The sequence below is a fragment of the Diuraphis noxia genome, unplaced genomic scaffold (genome assembly GCF_037042655.1).
Source record: "Diuraphis noxia isolate RWA-SAM2 unplaced genomic scaffold, SU_Dnox_SAM2 contig0002, whole genome shotgun sequence".
NCBI classification, from domain to species: Eukaryota; Metazoa; Arthropoda; class Insecta; order Hemiptera; family Aphididae; genus Diuraphis; species Diuraphis noxia.
Genome location: NW_028301712.1, coordinates 70,217,650 through 70,238,379, shown reverse-complemented (window position 1 = coordinate 70,238,379; position 20,730 = coordinate 70,217,650). Strand labels below are relative to the sequence as shown.

Genomic DNA, 20,730 nt, shown 5'->3' with positions numbered 1-20,730 from the left:
CCCTAAATGTGGCTAGGCGGCTAGTATAATATAATATTGTGTTTTATATACTTACCTATACAATGTAGTATAAGTATGTACAATAAGTATAGTATACATATATAAAAAACATTTCATGACGTGCTTGTAAAATAATTACTTCCTAACCAGTCAACGTGTTAATTGCTTAAAAGAAAAAAATTATTTTATTATTATTTTTGTATACGCAGTAGTTTTTATTTAAATACGTTTGTGTAAAAAAATAAAACAATTATTGTTCAATAATTTATTACAATAGGTTTAAAAATTATGTATTTATATAGTCTCCTGGAATTGACTGACAACCCTGCTGATCATCGGTACTGCGAACTGATCACCGCGGTGTTCAGTCGTCGTCAAACATCATGGCACAAATATAGATCATTCAAGAGATGCAATGTTGGATGGACTGTTAAAGAAAGAACGAGGAAAGTAAGTAAAGTGACCATTTCCGGGAGCAAGGGAATGGCGGGAAGAAAATCGTGGACGCCTTAAGCTGATTCTTCGGCCAGAGAGCTGCTGCTGATCTCGACTGCGGCTTCCGGGGCGGAAGTCGACTGGACGGAAACGTCGGCGGCGGTGGCTTCGGCTGTGGTTACAGAGGCCGCGGTTGGTGTGGCTGTAGACGACGACACGTCGGAGGGTTGGTAAGCAGCGGCGTTGTTGCCGGACACTAGTCCTGGATATGGCACGAACGATTGCGAATATTTGAACACCTGGCTATGGAGCGGATGGTCTGGGGACGAGATTGAAAGTGGCGTCTGGCCGGATTGCACGACAGTCTTGGTGAGCGGCGTCAGCGTGGGCGAACCTTCGACCAAGTATCCTTGATTGAATTGGGATCCGAAGTTGCTGAACGCAGATTCGGGCGAGTAAGAGGCCAATGAGGCTTTAGATGACCACGCGGACACGGACGGGTGGCTGTAGAACTTGTAAGTGTCCAATGGCGAGGCGGCGCTGGACGGGTCATATCTGGAAAAGGTAGATACGATTTTTAAACGTCAGAAAAGGCACTATGAGAAAATAATGACGCACACTAGGAGTCATCAAATGGTGGACAAATTTTATCTGACCCGAAGACGAAAAAAAAATATAATTTAAAAACAATAATATTATAAGTATTCTATTGTGTTGTAAATTGTTGTTTTCGTTCAATGGTTTTTACCTACGCGTCAGAAATATTTTGATGACCCGCGAACATAATTTCCAGATTTCTAATGCGGCTTTTCATAAATAATTGTATTGGCACCCCTGACGTACACGATATAGATAGATGTAATCATTGAGTATATGAGTATATACCACGAATTAAAATATACTGGATACCCAACGATACATGATAAGGCGCTCCTAAACTGACTTTCAATGTGCAAAGGTGCACTAGCGCTCCAAGGGAATTAAATGTTTACTAATGGATTGACTATTTAAAATTTAAAATATTATGCATAAATAACAAATAATATTATGATTTTTTTGAACGATTAATTTAAAACATTCATGCATTTTCTTATTACTGTAATCTGCAATATTATTAACAATTAATAGGCACCATTGACCATTCTAAATATTCTACTATGACAAAATGGATTGATAAAGTGTTAAGTGAAAGGTAAGTATTAATAGGTAGTAAAAGAAAAATGCACATTTAATTATTTAATAATATAAACCTTTTGTTTTTTGTTTAATGGTTCATTATTTAAGTCAGAAATTGTACTTGTAGACTTCATTATATCCAGGCTTATATCTGGTTCAATACTGTTTTCGACTATTGGCTGCAATTGTAACACTTTTTGGGGGACAGCTCCATTTTTAAGTCTTGGTTGTTTTAGACATATCTTAAAAGTATTTTATAGTTTTTTTTTTTATAAAATATTACATAATATAAAACAATAATTTAAAAACTAATTAAAAATATACTGTATATTTGTTGGTTCCCTGGCCTGATATCCATTCTCTTGTTATATCCTGAGGCTTAAAATGATTTTCACAAATCCGGGATTTAGATTTTAATGTAAAACCTAAAGCTTCATTCCAAACTTTCCATAAATCTAAATCTTTAGGTACACCAAAAGTACTTTTTTTTCTTTTAGAATCACAAAGTGGAACACAACAACTCATTTTTGTTTTAATGAAAAAAATATTTTGGATTAATGAAAAATGGGAAATCTATTTAAGTTATAAACATGAATTAAGATGTACGTCTATTTTAATTCTTGGTTATAAACAATGTCCAATGATAGTAATTAACATGACGAATTGACGAATATAATTTGTCATGGTTGTTTATTTAATTCCAATTTGGCGGTAAATTATTTTGTAAAAGTTGCTACTAATATGATAACAAGCGCTAGGTGTAGTTTGCAACAGCTGTTTTGGCAAGTCAGTTTGGGTCCAAGAAAAATAGCAGTTCATATAGGTCGTTGGGTATCCAGTATATTTTAATTCGTGGTATATACTACCATACGATATACTCAATGTTATTATAAATTATAATATTATGATCATACCACTGTACATGTATGGCTCGGAAGTAACTGCATTCGCAAATATTTTTTTATACGAGTTCATTAAATGTATTGCTGAATAATAACGTGTAGGTATATAAATAAATTTCATCATTCAGGTTACAACTATACGTAATAAGATTAGGAGATTTCATTGTTTGTTGAAGTGCATAATATTTTCTATTACCACTATTTTTTTTACGAATGTATAAAAATCGCTTAAGCAACCAACTTACTACTTAAAAAAAAAAAATAAGTTTTTATTATTTCGTACCGTGTGCATGCAGAATGTATAAAAACAAGACCAACGTCTTTTTATTTATAGAAACCCGCATTTATTATTTTATTCCCCGTGTTGGAAACTATTCAGAACACAAAAATTAAAAAGCTTAAAGTTATGAATATAAATTTTAGTGTATTATTTAATAAGAAAAATTGTTTCATAATAAATAATTACAATTAAGATAGTGCAATTTTGTTTGTTTTTAAGAATATATAACTGCATGCATTTTAGGATGTGTTTTGTTCAGAGGACTAAATGTCGGTGTGTATTTCTCTAATGTATTTACAACGATATAAGAGTTTCAAATTCCGTTGAATATGTCACTCAAAATTGACTAGGTGAACCGGTCATAATATATATCATGGATATTATAAGCACTAGGACATGTGCCCATGAATTTTCTATGGTTTGGGGAGAGGATGTTTTGACTATATACATGTAAATATGAATTGTGGTTGTAATATCTATATAAGACACAAATAAGGAGGTTTATCGGTCAACGTAGGAGGGTGGAGATATAATCCTCTAACCTCTCCCACTGCAGGGTACGCCACCGCAGACACAAATAAATACATAAAGGGTAGGTATACTTACAACAAAGGCAACTGTCCGTTGAACGGGTCGTTTTGGATTATCTGTACGGAGTTGAATTTTGACTGTACTTTTGGGGTGCTGGACAATGTTGATGGTGTTGACGAATCGGGAGTTTTTTGTTTCTCGTCGCTCACGGCTTTATTTTGACTCTTGGCTTCGTTTACGCTTTCGATGAGGGTGGCGATTTCAGCAGATGGATTGCTGATAGAGGTGCCCTGCTGGGGTGTGTTTACTTCCGGATTTGCGGCGCCTCCTAAAACCTGTACCGACTGCGGGATCTCTGAAGCTAACTTAGCCGTGAATGCCTTCAGTTCTTCTTCCGATAAACCTGGAGCATCGAAGAAGGGGTAGTACGACGGTTGTTGGGCACCGGCGGACTGTCCGAAGTACGGGAATCCGGACAAGCCGAACTGGCTCAAAGACGATGTGTCTGAAACGGGAACTGGTCCAAATTGAGTGTTCTGCAGTTCGATGGGTAGACCAGGCAAGTTCACTGTATGGGATCAAGATAAGCATATTTTATAGCTTTCGTTGTCTTCAAATATATAATGTGAAATTAACAAAAACAGTCATCAAAATAATATTGTTGGACAACGATCTTTGAACATAATAATAATAATATATCTTTTGTGGTGAATACTGAATAGATTGTTTGTTAAAATCATGATTATTATGAATTTATTCAAATTCACAAAAAGTAAGCCCATGAATAAAATATAACACCGCGAGCTATAAAGATTAATCATTATCGTACGAAATCTTAATTTATTAAAATAATCATTTTATAATGATAATAAAAATATTATATATTATTGTATTTTTTAGTCATTCACACTGTTAGTTTTCACGATCGATATTGTAAATATGATAACAATCGCTGATGCTCATCAAATTTTTAATGAATTTACGCACAAATATCATTATGACGCATAAAACCGTGCCAACAAAGATTAATCATATTTACCGCGGCGTATTTAGGACCTGACATGTCAAACTTGCCAGTTTTTTTTTTTGTATTTGAACAATATAATAATATTCAATTATTTTATAAGAAAATATAAACAATAATTCAAAAACGGTACATTGGCCTCATTAAATAATAATATTACGCACTGGAGGTGATCATCTTTGTAATAATTATTTGTGAATGCATATTTCGTAAGTCATTGAACGCCAGCGGTCAACTCGACTGTTTTAATTGACTTCATAATAAAATATAATAATAGAATAGACATGTGAGGAGTCTTATGTTATTATATTATGTTGTACGAGATTGGGTTTTAATTGAATTTGAAATTACCGTAGAAAATGTTAATATTTGCAAGCAACTACAGTGGCGAATTACTCCAAAATGACGACGCGTTTTGTCGGGCGTCAAATAATAATAATTTTAAATTAAACTTTTGAATGTGACCGATTCATTTAAATAATATTATCCATGAAAGTCAATGCGACTTAGTGGTTGTAATTATTATAATTCAAAATGCATTTACGTTGTATATGCTCGTAAAAAGCACTTTTCGATAACTATGACTGCAGTTTTGTCGGAAACACTTTTCAAATGTATTTAGAATACGCATTTAAATATTCGAGTTCATTTATCTTTGAAATACGAATTATTTGAGTATTGTCTTTCAAAAGTAATTGAATATAAATACAAATACATTTTAAAAGTATTCAAAATACTTAAAAAGTACGTATTTTATTTTGTATATTAAAATATTTGAGCGTTCGTCACGAATATCGTGAAATAATTATTTTAAGAAATGTGAAATAAGAATACAGTATCAATTATTGGTTTGAGAATTTGAAATATCACATGGCTAGCATATGCCATATTGTCAAGTTAAACTTTAACTATAGGCCGGTAGATAAACATTTTAACTAATGTGACATCTATGAGTATGATGAAATTTTTTAAATTTTTAAAAGCGTTATAAATATTATTTTACGAATAATTTTTAAAGTAGTAAAACAAGAACCAAAAATATTGGTCGTTGAAATACAACTGTAGAAAGAAAAATAGTATTTAGTATTCTGGAATAAAATGTAAAGAAAAAGTTCTCTTAAATGATACCTATTTAAAATACACTTGTCAAAATTTATTTGAGAAGTATTTGAAATATCAAAAAAGTATATTTTGAATGCAAGACTGAGCCTTTTAGTCAGTAAAGTATTAATTAGTTATGACAATACCCATCAATATACCTACATAGAAACAATACAACCTATTATATCATATCATATATTTTTAAGAGATTTTGTGCCTCATAAATGTCTCTTTAAGTAATTCGCGAAATGTTCAAAGTCGTCATCCCTAAACGTCCTGATCGTAGAGTAGAGTAAAATAAATCAACCCCGACTTACCGGCTTCAGACCCGGTCACGGGTTTGTTGTCAGATGCGACTGCCTCGGATTTCGCCGGCCCGCTGACGGTGGACGAGTCGCTGGATTCGATTGAAGCCTGAGCTGGTGAGGCGCTGGAAGTATCCTTTACTTCTTCGGCCACCACTACGGGGCTGGGTTCCTGGACCGCGGAGTCTTGTGTTTCCGGAACGGATGCGGTCTGCTCGCTGCCAACGTTGCTGGGTTCGTTGCTCTCTGACGACGGTGCGGCGCTTTGTTCTTGGGCTGGTGCGGCGTCCTGAGCCGCGGGCACTTCATTGTTGTTTGGTACTTCGGCGGCGGGCGCTTCATTGTCGTTCGTCACTTCGGCGGCGGCGGCGGGCGCTTCATTGTCGTTCGTCACTTCGGCGGCGGCGGCGGGCGCTTCATTGTCGTTTGTCACTTCGGCGGCGGCGGCGGGCGCTTCATTGTCGTTTGTCACTTCGGCGGCGGCGGGCGCTTCATTGTTGTTTGTCACTTCGGCGGCGGGCGCTTCATTGTCGCTCGTCACTTCGGTGGCTGGTGATTGGACATCTGAGGAGACACCGGAAGTGACTTCTTCCTGAGCGGGACTGGCGGTCTGGGCGTCCGCAGCGGGCGTCACTGCCGATGGTTCGCTCGTGACCTCTGCGGATTGCTGTTCAACCGTTACCGAATCGTCTTGGACCGACGACGACGGGACGACCGAGGTAGTGGCTTCGGCTCCTCCAAATTTTTGTTCGATCTTAACGGCGTTCACCGGGACGAGTGTAGCTGGTACGCTTTTTACTGATGGCACGGTGCTGACGAAAGGCTAAACAACAAAACCGCAACACTTATATTATAAAATATTATGGGAAACAATAATAATATTATCAGTCGGTAATAAATTCCACTGTATTTTTGGTGTTATAATTATTATGAATATTATATTTAAAACGACCTATCATGCTTATGCAGACCCTGCGTTTATATCTTCATTGGCGTGACTAAGTCTGTCCTTTCTGTTAAAGGAAGTGGGCTTAGATCTCATCTACAGTAGTTTCTAACTGAACGACATTATGTTTGTTCTCATTATTTTAATGAAATAATTTACAAGAGGGCTAAATAAATAAATCAAATGATTTACGGATAATATCTATATGTTTTAGTAAATTCAACTAAATTGTATAAAAGTTAATTATTCAGTCATCGAGTAGTTATGTCAATACTTTGAATATTCCATTTTCCATTTTTTAGGTTTTGAGTTCTCTAACTCTTATTTAATTTAATGTCTATCTTATATATTATACGCTAATATTGGTTGATATAAGTATACAACAGTATAGTGATCATATGGAGCAACGAGCAGTGGGTTAGGCAACATGATTCAGCAGAAAATGCATTTGACTTATACAGGTTATTGAAATATAAACGTCATGCTGAAAATTATATTTTTATTTTATCTATATTAGCTTATTTTGTTTATGTATACCTAAATGTTGGTATTAAATTATGAATACAGATTCTATTGCTTAAAAAGCACAATGATGGTTTAAAAATATTTAAAAATTTTCGAACCGGACGATCTGAATATTCATACTTTTATCAAACATTTCTAATATATATACCTATACTGATTTATGTTTGATTTTTCATTCTTATATGAGCATACAGAAAACTTTTCATATTAATTATGAAAAAAACAAATCTTCGTAAATCAATTGTATACTGACAATCTATCTAAATAAATAAATATTTTTTTAGGACCTGATATATCATAGTGACCTTATCTCTTTCTTAAAAGAACTGGCTGGACAACCCAATTTAGAAATTACATTTTCCAATGTACATAATATATAAAACAATAATAATGTAATTTGATATTATGTATCCCTATATTATAAACTGTCTATTGTCAACAAATTTGGATAAATAAATGGCTATAATGAAATTTTTGATCAACAATGATAAAAAAAAAAATAATAATTGTTATTTAATTTTTGTAAAATAGATTAAATATGATATAAGACGTATAACAGTACTATTTAACAGATTTCTATAACAAATGTTCCTTCATTTGTTAAATAGTCCTGTTATATACTGTATACATAATATATTCCTAATGTGCTCAACAAACTATAAAATTTATAGTATAAATATATAATATAATATATAATTTAATTGTAAATAATATAATAATATACAATACAAATAAGCATTACAGCTAATGTTATTAATCTCATTATATCTATTACGCATTGTAAAAAAAAAAAACCACTTAAAATGGATCGTCATAATCCTGACAGCGCGGAGGTGGAATAGGTCAACATGAAAGATTTTTGTGTAATGTGATGTGAAAATTAAAATTAAAAACTACAGCTTATCCTCGGCGAGTAAAAAAATATCAAACTGGTGCATCACGTGAGTTGCAACAAAGACTTCTTTTTCGTATGACACACTTTTTAATAATTTTACTATAATAACATTATACGTCCATCATGAATACGAATCGTAATAGAGAATTGAAATTTGTACTAATAAAAACAAATATAAACCTACTCAAAATGAGATATTCCTACTACGATGTACCATTTATATGAAGTATGAACTGTATAATTTAATGGTTGAAACTAACAAAAAACAAAGTTAATTTAAAAATTTAAAAAAAATTTGTTCCAGGAATTATATAGGTTGGTGTCATATTATGTATAAATATAATCAAATTATAATAACGAGTAAGCACGTGTAAGTAAAATTCTACACTTAAAGTTACACAACTTCTAAGAGGGAAATGAGTCTAGTGGTCTGAGATTATAAAAATATAAGCACTCGAGGGCCCTCTCCTGTATAATTGGATTCATGCAATTTAATATCATACTTATAGTATGTTTTATTTTTAATAATTTTTGTCATACCTGAATTGGTGGGAAGTTTGGTACTGGATATCCGAATGATGGTGGAGAAGGGAATCCAAAGCTGGTTTGTTTAGGTAATCCGAATTCAATTGGCTTGCCTAATAACGTTTCCTTAGGTTTTGATTGCTTAATGTTGTGTTCTGCAGGCACAATGGCAGAAGAAAATTCGGGTCCGTGATATGCTCCAAATTGGTGTTCTTGGAAGTATTTGCCAGGTTGATTGAAATCGGTGAGTCCTGGGAAATTTTTATTGAATTTTTTCGCTGGTCCAAATTTGTATTGATTGAACGCTGGCGGCGCTGGTGCTGGGAATGGTTGGAATCCAAATGGCTTCTGATTGGGTTCATTAAAACGGTAAGCCTCTGGTCCTTGATAACTACCATGACCGGGATATACAACAGGCCCTGGGTAACCAGGATAAGGTCCAAACGGTTGATAATTTGCCCTGAATGGTTGGTACGGTTGGTACGGTTGGTAAGGTTGGTATGACTGTTTAAAGTGTTCGAATGGTGATCCGAAGGGCTTTGCAGGAACACTATTGTATCCGAATGCTGACTTGAATTGGTTTCCTTGATATGGCTATTTACAATTGCAATCGTAAGTATTTGTGCACACAAAATAATAAAATCATTAACGTTTAATTTACTTGGTTTGTCGTTGTAGAAAATGGTTTAATGGTTGGTTTTAGTTGTCCAGAAAACTCATAAGTATTTCCATAGTTGGCTACACTTAAGATAGTCAACCCCAACACAATAGTCAACTGAAAAATATAAAATTACAATTATTAATATATATTTTAAAACCTAAATTATTGCTCATTGTACATTTATACCTATATGTTTCGAACATCAACTCGACCCCACGTCCCCACCCATTTCAAATGTTTGAACATTTTCTTTACCAATATTTAGTATGTAATTTATATGAATTTGTACGACTGTTTTCAAAATTTGTACGATCTTGGATTCCCAGTTATAGAACAAAAATAATGGGTGGGGCTGGGGTAATGTGATTTCAGCCCCACCCAAGGTTAAAAATTATAAACTCATTCGTTAGGTTTAAATTAGGTTAGGATTTTTGTTCTATAACGGGGAATTCAAGATCATACATATTTTGAAAACAGTCGTAGAAATTCATCCAAATTACATACTAAATATTGGGAAAGATTTTCAAAAATTTGAAATGGTTGGACACGGGTTGATGTGCGTCTATATGTTTTCGATTAACTGAGCACCTAACTATAGATATAATTACAAAGCAGAATTATAATATACAAGAAATATTTTTATTAAGTATTATTTAAGATACGATGGAAAAGTCAGTAATTATATGTTAAAAGTAATATGTATATAATTCATTTGGTAATCGAACAAAAATTATTTATTGCATTGAATATGCATAATATTAGGTACATCCGTTTTGGCCAGTTTAAGTAGATAAGTATTTTTTTAATAATATTACCTAAACAATTTTTGAAATTTGAAAAAAATTGAATTTCTCGTTCCTCTCATTTACTCGATACTAAAATATGCATTCTGTTATATTTAATTAAATAATTTAGTACCTCCCTTTCTAAAGCAAACCAGTACCTATGTCTAAAAATAAATAAATTAACATATTTATTTAAATTTAATATAATAATTACCATTTATGTACCTACGTCATACATACACGCGCATACATAAACTCAATTTAATTGACCACCTATAATAAGAGTGGTGTGTTCCAAGATGGTAGTTCAATCGAACGTTCAAGGTGAAAACATTATCTTTTGTGCACATAAAATAACATTATATGATATTATAACCTGTATGGATAATTCCAGAGTAATTGTGGCGGTACTTAGAGCGTTTACAAGAGCATAAGCGAGTTTTCCGGAAACTGGTCTGACTAATATTTTGATATTCTGCCAGTTCGTTAGGCCAATTTTGCAAAAGTTAAGACAGAAATACGAATTTAATTGCTTTAAAAATATCGCTTTTAAATCAAATCATAAAAATAAATTTCATTTTTGCATTTTATACGTATACAATTGTTATTCATGTTTTTATATAAAATATAAACGCCCGTGGAGTCACAAGTACAGTGTATGCCGAGTTTGTAGAAAATTAATGTTAAATTTGTTACAGTTACGCTATTGAAGTAAATAGGTAACTAATTAAATATTTTTATTTTAACGAATGATGGTCATAAATTATTAGACATATGTATTATAGAACATAACATCCATACTGCTGCATAATTTACACGATTTCATCAACAATGTAATAATTTGTATCTGTTATAGTTATAACCTTAAAAAAATATTAATTGCAAAGGTCATCAAAAACTCAATTATGATTAACGTTTCAACATTATACCTAGTTATCATTTTTCGATTAGCTTTGCTTAATATGTATCGAGGTAATTTCAAAGTAATTAAATTAATTAAATAGATTTTGTTATTGGACAACAAAGCGAAAGTTATGAACACATTACCATACAAACAATGGATCTGTGATGGATTAATATAATATGCCGAAAACAGTAACATAATATTATTATATTGATACACGTACCTATAACTAGATTTGATTAACATCATATTATATTTTTAATCTTAAGCTTAATATTTTTATCAAGGTAATTTTGTTTAAAATTATTCAGGATATATATATACCTAGTGCACGTTATTATTATGTATGATAATTTAGGTACGTATTACACAATAGTGATTTTGAATAATAATTATAACAACTTAATTTCTGAAGTTCAACCAATATAAAATATATCTATATAAGCTTACAAGTTATACATATATATATTTAATTATTACACAATAACATTATGAATGTGTATCGATGTAAAGTAAATATAATTTATAAGTCGTCATATTATTTTGATTCCAAACAGGGTGTTAACTTGTTACAATGTTACCCACGGGTTTTTTTTTTTTATAGCTTAAAAATCTACATCGAAATATATATACCCATCCTATTACATCATAGCACATCTGATATTGTTTTTGCAAATATTATTATTTTATTAACCAAGCGACCAGTTATGTTTTTTTTACATTAATACCATAATACCTTGTTCCCTCATAATACTCCTTCGATATGACCTATTATGAACATTTTCAAGTACCTATTGGATGCGTTTTAAAAGGAGCGAACATAATATTATCGTAACGTTTTTTATTATTATTTAAATGTATTCATATAAATTACATAAAAACCGATAGGAAAAAAAATGAAGATGTTACGCGAGTACTACGCGACTAGTATGTAAATTTAGATCATGTCAACATTTTTATACGAAGAATATCCATTATAATATCCATAGGTCACTATGTTAAATGTGATTCGGACAAGGATAAATACAATATTGCCGTCCAGACACGTTTTATGGACGTACACGAAGTTTGCTTGTTTTTCTTGTAGTCGCCGGTAAGTGTCGCGTAGTGTTTATGATGATATTTTAAATTTAATGTTATTAGACAGAACCTTGTCCTTGGTGCGGGTAAATCTGAAATTGAAATGAAACGAAAGCAAATTGGTTTAGGGAGCGATATAAGCTCTATTCAATCAACCAAATTGCTACGATATCGCCGGCTTGCCAATAAGTGTTATTATAATATAGCATAGATAGAAAGGAACTATTGAGCGACGAAAAAAAAACAATTTTACAATGGACGTTCTTCTATTAATTAACATGTATACATCCACTAGAATTAATTAATAATAATTGTACTTTTGTTCACACAATCAGGATGAATCCAAATAAAATGTCATACTACCGTGTACAACATAATATTTCATTTGAAACATGTGCTAACAATCGTCGAGGAAATTATGGTACGAAATAAATTATTCTAACTTACGTCATGATAATATTATTCCATTTAACGTGCAGAATAATAATCGTATTAAACTACCCTGCAGAAATACTAATAATAGGTACATCAATAAAAATTGAAATTTTATCATTTGTCTTGTAATTCGTAAAAAACAATTATAACCACCTAAGGTGGTTTAACACATCTTTTAAGCAATGAGCCAATGTATTTTAAATATTTCAAAAATGTTACGTTACTGACCACCACACGAGACGCGTCTACATAACTATAATAGTAATAATACATAAAGGTACTTTGACACGCTTTTTGTCAGTGTCGCGGCTGCGAAGGTGTTTTGCCAACACAGTCGACCATTTTATTTTCAAACTGTCTGTCATCGACGTCAAACGAAACGTTTATCAACTTACAAGTCCAAAGAGTCAAATAATAATAGTATTTAAATGTGTACCCTAATTTTTTTGGCATAGCTATTCATCCATACACTCATCGTTATGAATAAATTTTCATCTTCTGACAATATAGACAGGTACCGATTATTTGCTTGATTTCACCGTGCGGATAGATTCAAATTAAACTCAAAGTACGTGCATGTGTTTTTGACACATTTTGATTCGAGTGTATTTCATTACACTATTCTTCGTTTGAAAAATTCAATTTATCGGTAAATACAATCATAATATTGTTGATGACAATAATGTAGACGATGTTACCTAATTTTTTATCCGTTCTAATATGTAAATATCTATTCCATATTTTAATTAAATTTAGGTAACTCACTTACCTAATGAGTAATATTACCATTGGTAATTGAATAATTATAATTACAATAATATTATTTTTTAATTACTAATAAATTATGATTCAATAATCATAGTATAACAATTTTTTGATTTTTACCAATATAGTAAATTACCTATATTATTAGATTAATATTATGGTTTGTATTATGATTGAAGTGTTTTCATTATAATAAACAATATTGATACCATTATATTGGTCATTAAATACATTAAGTTATGACGCCTTACATAGCTTCTTTCACTTAGTTTCATATTATTGATTGTATTTATACACATTTGAAAATACTATAAGAATGGATTTTTAAATCGATATAGTATTTGAATAAGGCATAATTTATTATACAAGTATACTATTTCTACAAAAGACCGCTAAATTTACTGTTCTGTCTGTGGCCTCTTTATGATATACATATTACATATTATATACAAATACATAAATATATGTAATAAATAACTTGTTGACTATATTTTTTTTTAAGTTGGTATACTAAATATCTGCTAGAAATTATTAATTTCAAAAATTATTTAAAATTTTTTTTTTCAAAATAATTGGTTATACCCACATAATATTACCTACTATTTTCATATATCATTATTATTTTTTTGTTTAGAAATTTTAAAATTGCACACATACCACGAAAATGATGATATTTCTTTCTAGATAGACTTCCTAGATCTTCCCCACACATTTACCGTGAACTTAATAACATGTATTATGTATATTATATATTAAACACGTAGGAGTAATCATAACTCATTGCCGTGACGCCTTAACATGTATAAGGCGTTGCCCAACAAAAAATACTTGTTGAAAACACGTCGATTTAGTTCATAATGGTCTATTTTACAATGAATTTAGTTTTATTTAGATAAACAACCACATACGAATTGCTTATTGAATGCTATGCGTATTATTATTAAATATGCAGGTAGGAGACATGATCGATTGCGATTAGTTAGTAATAATAATAAATAATCTTTTTCAAAGTGTTCCTGTAGATATTGGTTCAAAGGACATTCGATTTTGAAATGACAGCTATAAAGAGCTATTTGAGAAGTTATTATCACGATATAGATAGGCACCTATTACGTATTTCACAGACCGAAGGGCGCAGTATAATGATTGAGTTTTTGACTTTTTCCGATTCTTTAAGTGTTGACCTTAAATCCAGAGGTCTGACAACCATTATTGCTGCTCGTTATTGTGTGGTTCACTGAACGGAAAATAATCATTTCATAACAAGAAGTTATTATATTTAGTTATATGGATATTATCCACCAACGCTATCGTGATAATCACACAAGATGTATAATAAGGTGCGTTGCTAAATTTGATGACATGGACTATGTGGGTCAAATATGTTCCAAACTTTTAATGAATTCAAAATATTATACACAATAATATAAAATTTCAAATGTTTACATTATTAAATGTGGCAAATTCCCAATATTATAATATATGTATTAAGAAACAACCATTGAAAAATAATTGAATTACTAGAGAACAGTTTTCATAATAAACTCATAACACATCAACTAATTGAAATTTTTTTTAGTTATTTTTAGTTAGTTAGTTTTTAGTCATTCGAAACTTATAAAATACCTAATCATTATTTTTAAACAAAAGTATATTATATATCATGAACGTTTAATTTAAAAATAATATGGTAGATAATAAAAAAAAATATATATCTTAATTAGTAATATTATATTTTTAGCTATAATATTGCTTAACTTTTATAAAAAAAAAAAAATAATGTACATCAGTACTATTTTATAAATTATATATACCTATCAAACATTTATACTCGTCGCGTATTAATTATTGTTCCTTAAATAATTACAAATCGGAAAATTGTACTCATTATATTAAATTATGAACTTTCTAAACACTAACTAACATATATGATATATGATATATCAATAGTTATATTTTCTAATAATATACAAATATAATATCACTGCATTATAACAAGTCATACATTTACATTAATATTAAATTTGTTAATTTTTTTTTTTAACTTTATGAAACGTATTAGCAATTGTGTATTATAATTTAAATCGAAATGTTTAATTGACTACCTAATAATTAAATATGGAAAACTATTTATTTATTTTTAATCTATTTAAACATCACTATTGGTCAGTATTTTAAAATAAAAATTTACATTTTCATTTCTCTTTAAGTTGTATCGAATGTCTGCCACAGAAGAAAAAACATTGTACACCAATTTTTTCTTATTTTTAGTAACAGTTATTAATGTATTTGAAATCAGAGTATCGTCGATTCATGACTTTGCCTATCATAAATCTTTTTATTTTATTATATTTAAGTGGGTACTTATATGTTATTAGTGATATAGAAAATATGTTACGTATCACAATATATTGTATTTATAGGTACACATTTTGTTAAAAGATTAAACACATAGATAACTGTGTTAATATGTTTTTTCATATGTATACACTATACATTCACTGTAGCCCTTAATAGTAAGTCTAAGGTGTAATGTTTGTTGCAAAAAACCTTTGAAATAAAAATAACAGTTAACCCATAACCCACATAACATTGGCTTTAGTGATTTATTGTCAAGATATGTAAACCTTTTACTTTAAGGAAATACATGTTAATAGATTAATAATAATCTCAATTAAAATGAATAACCTGATTTAAAATATATATGACAACTAAGTGAATTCTAAGAAATTCTCAAATCGGTGAAAGCTAAACTTTACAACTAAAAATTTTCGTAACAATACTATAGGACATGGATTTTGTGTGTGTTAGAAATCGCAATTGAATTGTGTAGTTATTAGCAGCATTTTCATATTTTAATAAGTACTTTATCAAATGACAAGTTAAAATCTGGACGGTTTAAAAGTGTATTGATGTACATCGAATCAGTAAATGGTTGATAACGTAAATAATATATACAATGTAAATTCGAATATTAATCGAAAACTCTCGATGCAACCCTTGGACCGAACGTCGGTAGAAACAAGAGTCTTAACATTTTTAAAATTAACCAATTTAATGGACAAAATATAATATAATTGACAAATTGATGTAACAAAATACTAACTCCACAATAATTTTAAATAATAATTAAGTCACTTTAATCAATGACCCCTGCTGACAAGTTGTATTTAGGATCAATAAAAAAAAATTTAAATAGGTTTTCGTGAAAAATTTATTAGAAAGAAAAGAATTGTTATGTCTATATTTGGATAAGAATTTAAAAAAAAAATGTATGAAACAAACGAATTGTTTTTTTTTCAGTTTTTTTGTTTCATATGATGGGTATCACGTTTATAATATCATAATATAATTTTAGACATATATTGCTCTACCTAACTTTATCTATATTATATGTATATACAATAATAAGTACTATACGTTATCAATAAAATGCAGGTGATGGTTAAAGGAAAATACTTACTGCCATAGCGAAGAAGCCCGCTGGAGACTTTGACGAAATATAAATAAAACAAAATGCGAACGCGGTCCACGTTCAGCACCGCACTCAATTGTCTCTGGATAGGAATTGAAAATTATTTAATACCGGTTTTTGTTTATATAGGTACGGCTGTAAACAGGTAAGGAAACAATAATATATACATATCGTTATCGTAAAAAAAACTCACGTTCACATACAAACACACACTCGAGCACGAACACATTTGTGCAGATGAGAGTGCGATGGCGAACCGGTAGGGAGATTGTGTGCGATGCTGTGCGTGTGTGTGTATGTTTAGTACCGCGGTGGCGTTCTCACTATATTTTTCCTCAGCAACGGGCTCGACGAGACAAGGACACTTTTATGGCATATTATTATACATATTTTGTAAATTATTATTAGCGGTAGTAGGTATAATTATTATCGTGTCTGCGAAAAAGACGACTGGAGACCGTTTCGGTACGATGACAATGTACATCAATAATATTGCAGTACAAGTACCTATCTAATATCGGTAGTGTTGTATGCCAGCTGACACCTGTACGATTTGTTTGATTATTTATTTATACCTACTACCTAGGTATTTGGTATCTACCCAAGACGGTGATTCGCTTTTTTCCGCCCGACCATTGAGATCACCGTCGTGGTGCTTTAAAATCACTTCCGACGTAGTGTTCCCATATATATATATTATTTAATTTGAGTAATTTGACCTTAAAGTCCATCATCGGAGAAAAGTACGAAATCTTTCATGTACAGCAGTCTGTAATCGTCGGTGTTGTACCTCAAAAGACAAAAACGTATAAAACTAAACATATTATTATATTTTTAATTTTTCGGGAAGTATAATGCATTATTATCGCAATGTAGAGGTATATTTCCTGATGAAATTATTGTTCAAATATTCATCTAATGTGTGTAAATATTGAATTCACTTTTTCCATTTTTTTTCTTGCAGGTAATGTATTAATGTCATATAAACAAAACCTTCACGATTTCAACGGATCAAATTTGTTATGTTTAGGCATATAATAAATCATGAAAATAAATTTAGAATTTAAAAATATTTTAAATATTTGGTTGACATTGAAACTGCTATTTATGTGTGGTTATAAAAAAAACAATGAGTCTTCAATTTGTTACATTTAGATTATAAACAATTCAAAGTCTAGAAGTATAGGTATCAAATAAAAATATTAAAATTATATACCCTAAAGGTGGAAACATGTTGACTCATAGAAAATGTACAAACTCTCAGAACTCTCTAATACGAACTTAATGATAATTTAATTTCATGGTCAAAACTGAAAATATTTATAGAACTAATAGTGTCATAATAGGAAGTTATAGATTTAAATAAAATAATAAGATAATCCTACATTGGCTATTATAGTTTTCAATTTTATTTAACAAAACAATAGCTTGACATTCACAATACAATATTACAATATAGTAATGCTTTTATGCTCCTGTTCCTGCACTGTATTTTTCGAAACCGGGTTGATTTTTAATCAAAATATCTGGACATTTTGTTTTTAGAATAACGATGAATGATTTAATGAAATTATATAAATAAAAATTATTGATCCAAGCGGATTTTCGTATGTTATACATATACATTTTTAAAACAAATTGTAGAACAATAATACGTATTTTAATCTATTCGAAGGTCTAGTACAATTAATAGTAATATACTTGTATTTACAGGGATGACTAAAAGTTTAAGTAATAATTTAAAATAGTCGTCAACCTTTTCATTTAAATATATATTATCTGTTAATCCTTGACGACTTATCTATAACTATTTTTATGGTACAATACAATATGTAATATATTATATATATATATTTATAAAAATGTCAAAAGTGATTTAAATCATATATGATTTAAATTTATTACACCACAACATAAAGGTTTATTAATAAAATGAATATTTTTCCAAATATTCATTGTTGTAATAATAATTGTCTGATGATGGGTTTGACCAACACTTTTGGATTGTGTGTAGTATAATCGATAAATATTTTTCACGGGCAAATTTGTGGAAGTTTGTACTTTTTATGGGATACTAATAATTTTATTTAATAAAATAAATTATATTATTATTTTAATTTCGTAGATTTATGTCAAAAACAAAACGATATTGATGATCATGTTCATATATTATATTATACATTATGTTGGACACGCTGTTGCATACTATAACTCATATAGATTTGAATTTTGAATGGGTATATCTGTTTAAAAACCAGTTTCGTCCGAAGATGTTATCGTCATTCTCTGTAATAATATTCACCGACATTTTATATTTTTTTAGTTATAAACTTTAACACCTAAATTAAGAAAAAAAAATTCACAACACCTAAATATGAGTTTTTATCCGTCAATAATAAGAAACGTTCATAAAAACCTAATATTTAACAAAATCAATAAATTATTAAAATTCTAATACTCATGCTTAAAAAAATAAAAATATGAATATGCTATGATTTATTAATACTCTCAACAGTAAACACTCACTAAAAATACATTATTATCATATAAGAAACTAATGATTACTATTATGATGTATAGTTTAATTTTGTGCACATAAAATAATTTATATGGATACAACAAGTGGTATTCGTACCTTACTAAGTATAATTCTTAGTTAATAAATACTTAAATACTTTATACATTAACATTTAATACTTTAATATAAGACATCGTGTCACATAATTTTATAAATTAATAAAACTTTGTAAAAGTTACAAAAATAATTTGAAATTGGATTTTGGTATTTTGAGATGTGTTGAAATAATATAAATATTTAACAGTTGATAAAAAAAAAAAAAAAACACACAATTCAACATGAGTATTATCTTATTATTGTGATAGCTTATAATAATTGGTATAACTGATATACAAAATAAGTTAAATGAAAATATTTCATCTGTAGTTCAAATATGTTGCAATTTTGTGTTTTTAAAAACTTGTAAAATTGGTACCTATCAATTGAAGTTAAAGTTTAAAATAATTTCATTTATTGTAACCAGTATTTTTTTGCTATTTTATTTTACTTTTTTGATGGTAAATAACAAGTTTTTTTAATTAATTCGTATCTTAATATATTTTCTTGCTCGATATTACTTATTCTTGTAATTATATTATTTTCCTTAGATGTATTTTAATGTTATACATGATTTGGTAATACTTACATACAAAATTAAATATATAATTCATAATTTAAAAATCCCAATGCAAGTTCAAGGTTATCACTTTATCAGTGGTATGTTCTAACTAAAACCACCGCTATAACTCATAAACATGTGACTCAACACTATAACCTCATAGAAAGGAAATTGATTTCCATTGGTTGTCATTGTTGAAGTATATAATTCAATGCATTAATTAACGTACCTATCTCCATTGGTTATTTTCTAATTGTATTTTATTTAAGTGATCGCCATAAAGGATGTTTTTTGCACTCCCGTAAAGTCTTATACTTATAAAATGTCAATAAACTGTTATTAATTTAACCAACTACCTATTATAATTTATTTACAACAAAAAATCGTTTTTTTATAAGTTTGAATTTAAAGAACTGGCATTTGATTAATTAACAATTAATCATCTCAAATTTTAATAGCTTAATTATATATTGTGTTATACTTAAAATACATATTTCAATATACATTTATTTATTTAATTAATGTTTAATAATATCTATGTTGATGGTAGACAAGACCAGTTTTTATGTTACAATTACTATTCTCACGCGTATAATTATTAATTATGATTTATAAATTATAAAATAAAATAACATATTTTTTTTAAAACTCATATTATATTCATTGCAATATTAGTTGCCTAGGTACAAACAATATGTTTACTTATTTACGACGTTAAGGTCAAATCTGAAATCACTACGCCGAAAACCACTATTGTAGTTTCAGATTATTACCCATGATTCATATTTATCGAGTGTGCTTTAT

At 29.7% G+C, this 20,730-nt stretch overlaps 1 protein-coding gene across 1 annotated transcript; it reads right to left on the bottom strand.

The window, feature by feature from the left end:
* Window positions 1–250: 250 nt before the first annotated feature.
* Window positions 251–16,896, bottom strand: LOC107173113 (uncharacterized). Its single transcript, XM_015523501.2, has 6 exons — window positions 16,739–16,896; window positions 9,307–9,420; window positions 8,661–9,239; window positions 5,767–6,577; window positions 3,400–3,892; window positions 251–990 (listed from the first exon to the last, which is right to left on the bottom strand). The coding sequence occupies exons 1-6, from the start codon at window positions 16,742–16,744 to the stop codon at window positions 510–512; spliced, it is 2,484 nt and encodes an 827-aa protein (XP_015378987.2). The 5' UTR covers window positions 16,745–16,896; the 3' UTR covers window positions 251–509.
* Window positions 16,897–20,730: the final 3,834 nt, after the last annotated feature.

Excerpts from the sequence above, each read along its gene's own strand:
- LOC107173113 (XM_015523501.2), bottom strand. Across the intron at positions 9,240-9,306 it reads TTTCTACAACGACAAACCAA|CCATATCAAGGAAACCAATT; the intron begins GTAAATTAAACG and ends AATTGTAAATAG. Across the intron at positions 6,578-8,660 it reads CAAACTTCCCACCAATTCAG|CCTTTCGTCAGCACCGTGCC; the intron begins GTATGACAAAAA and ends TTTGTTGTTTAG.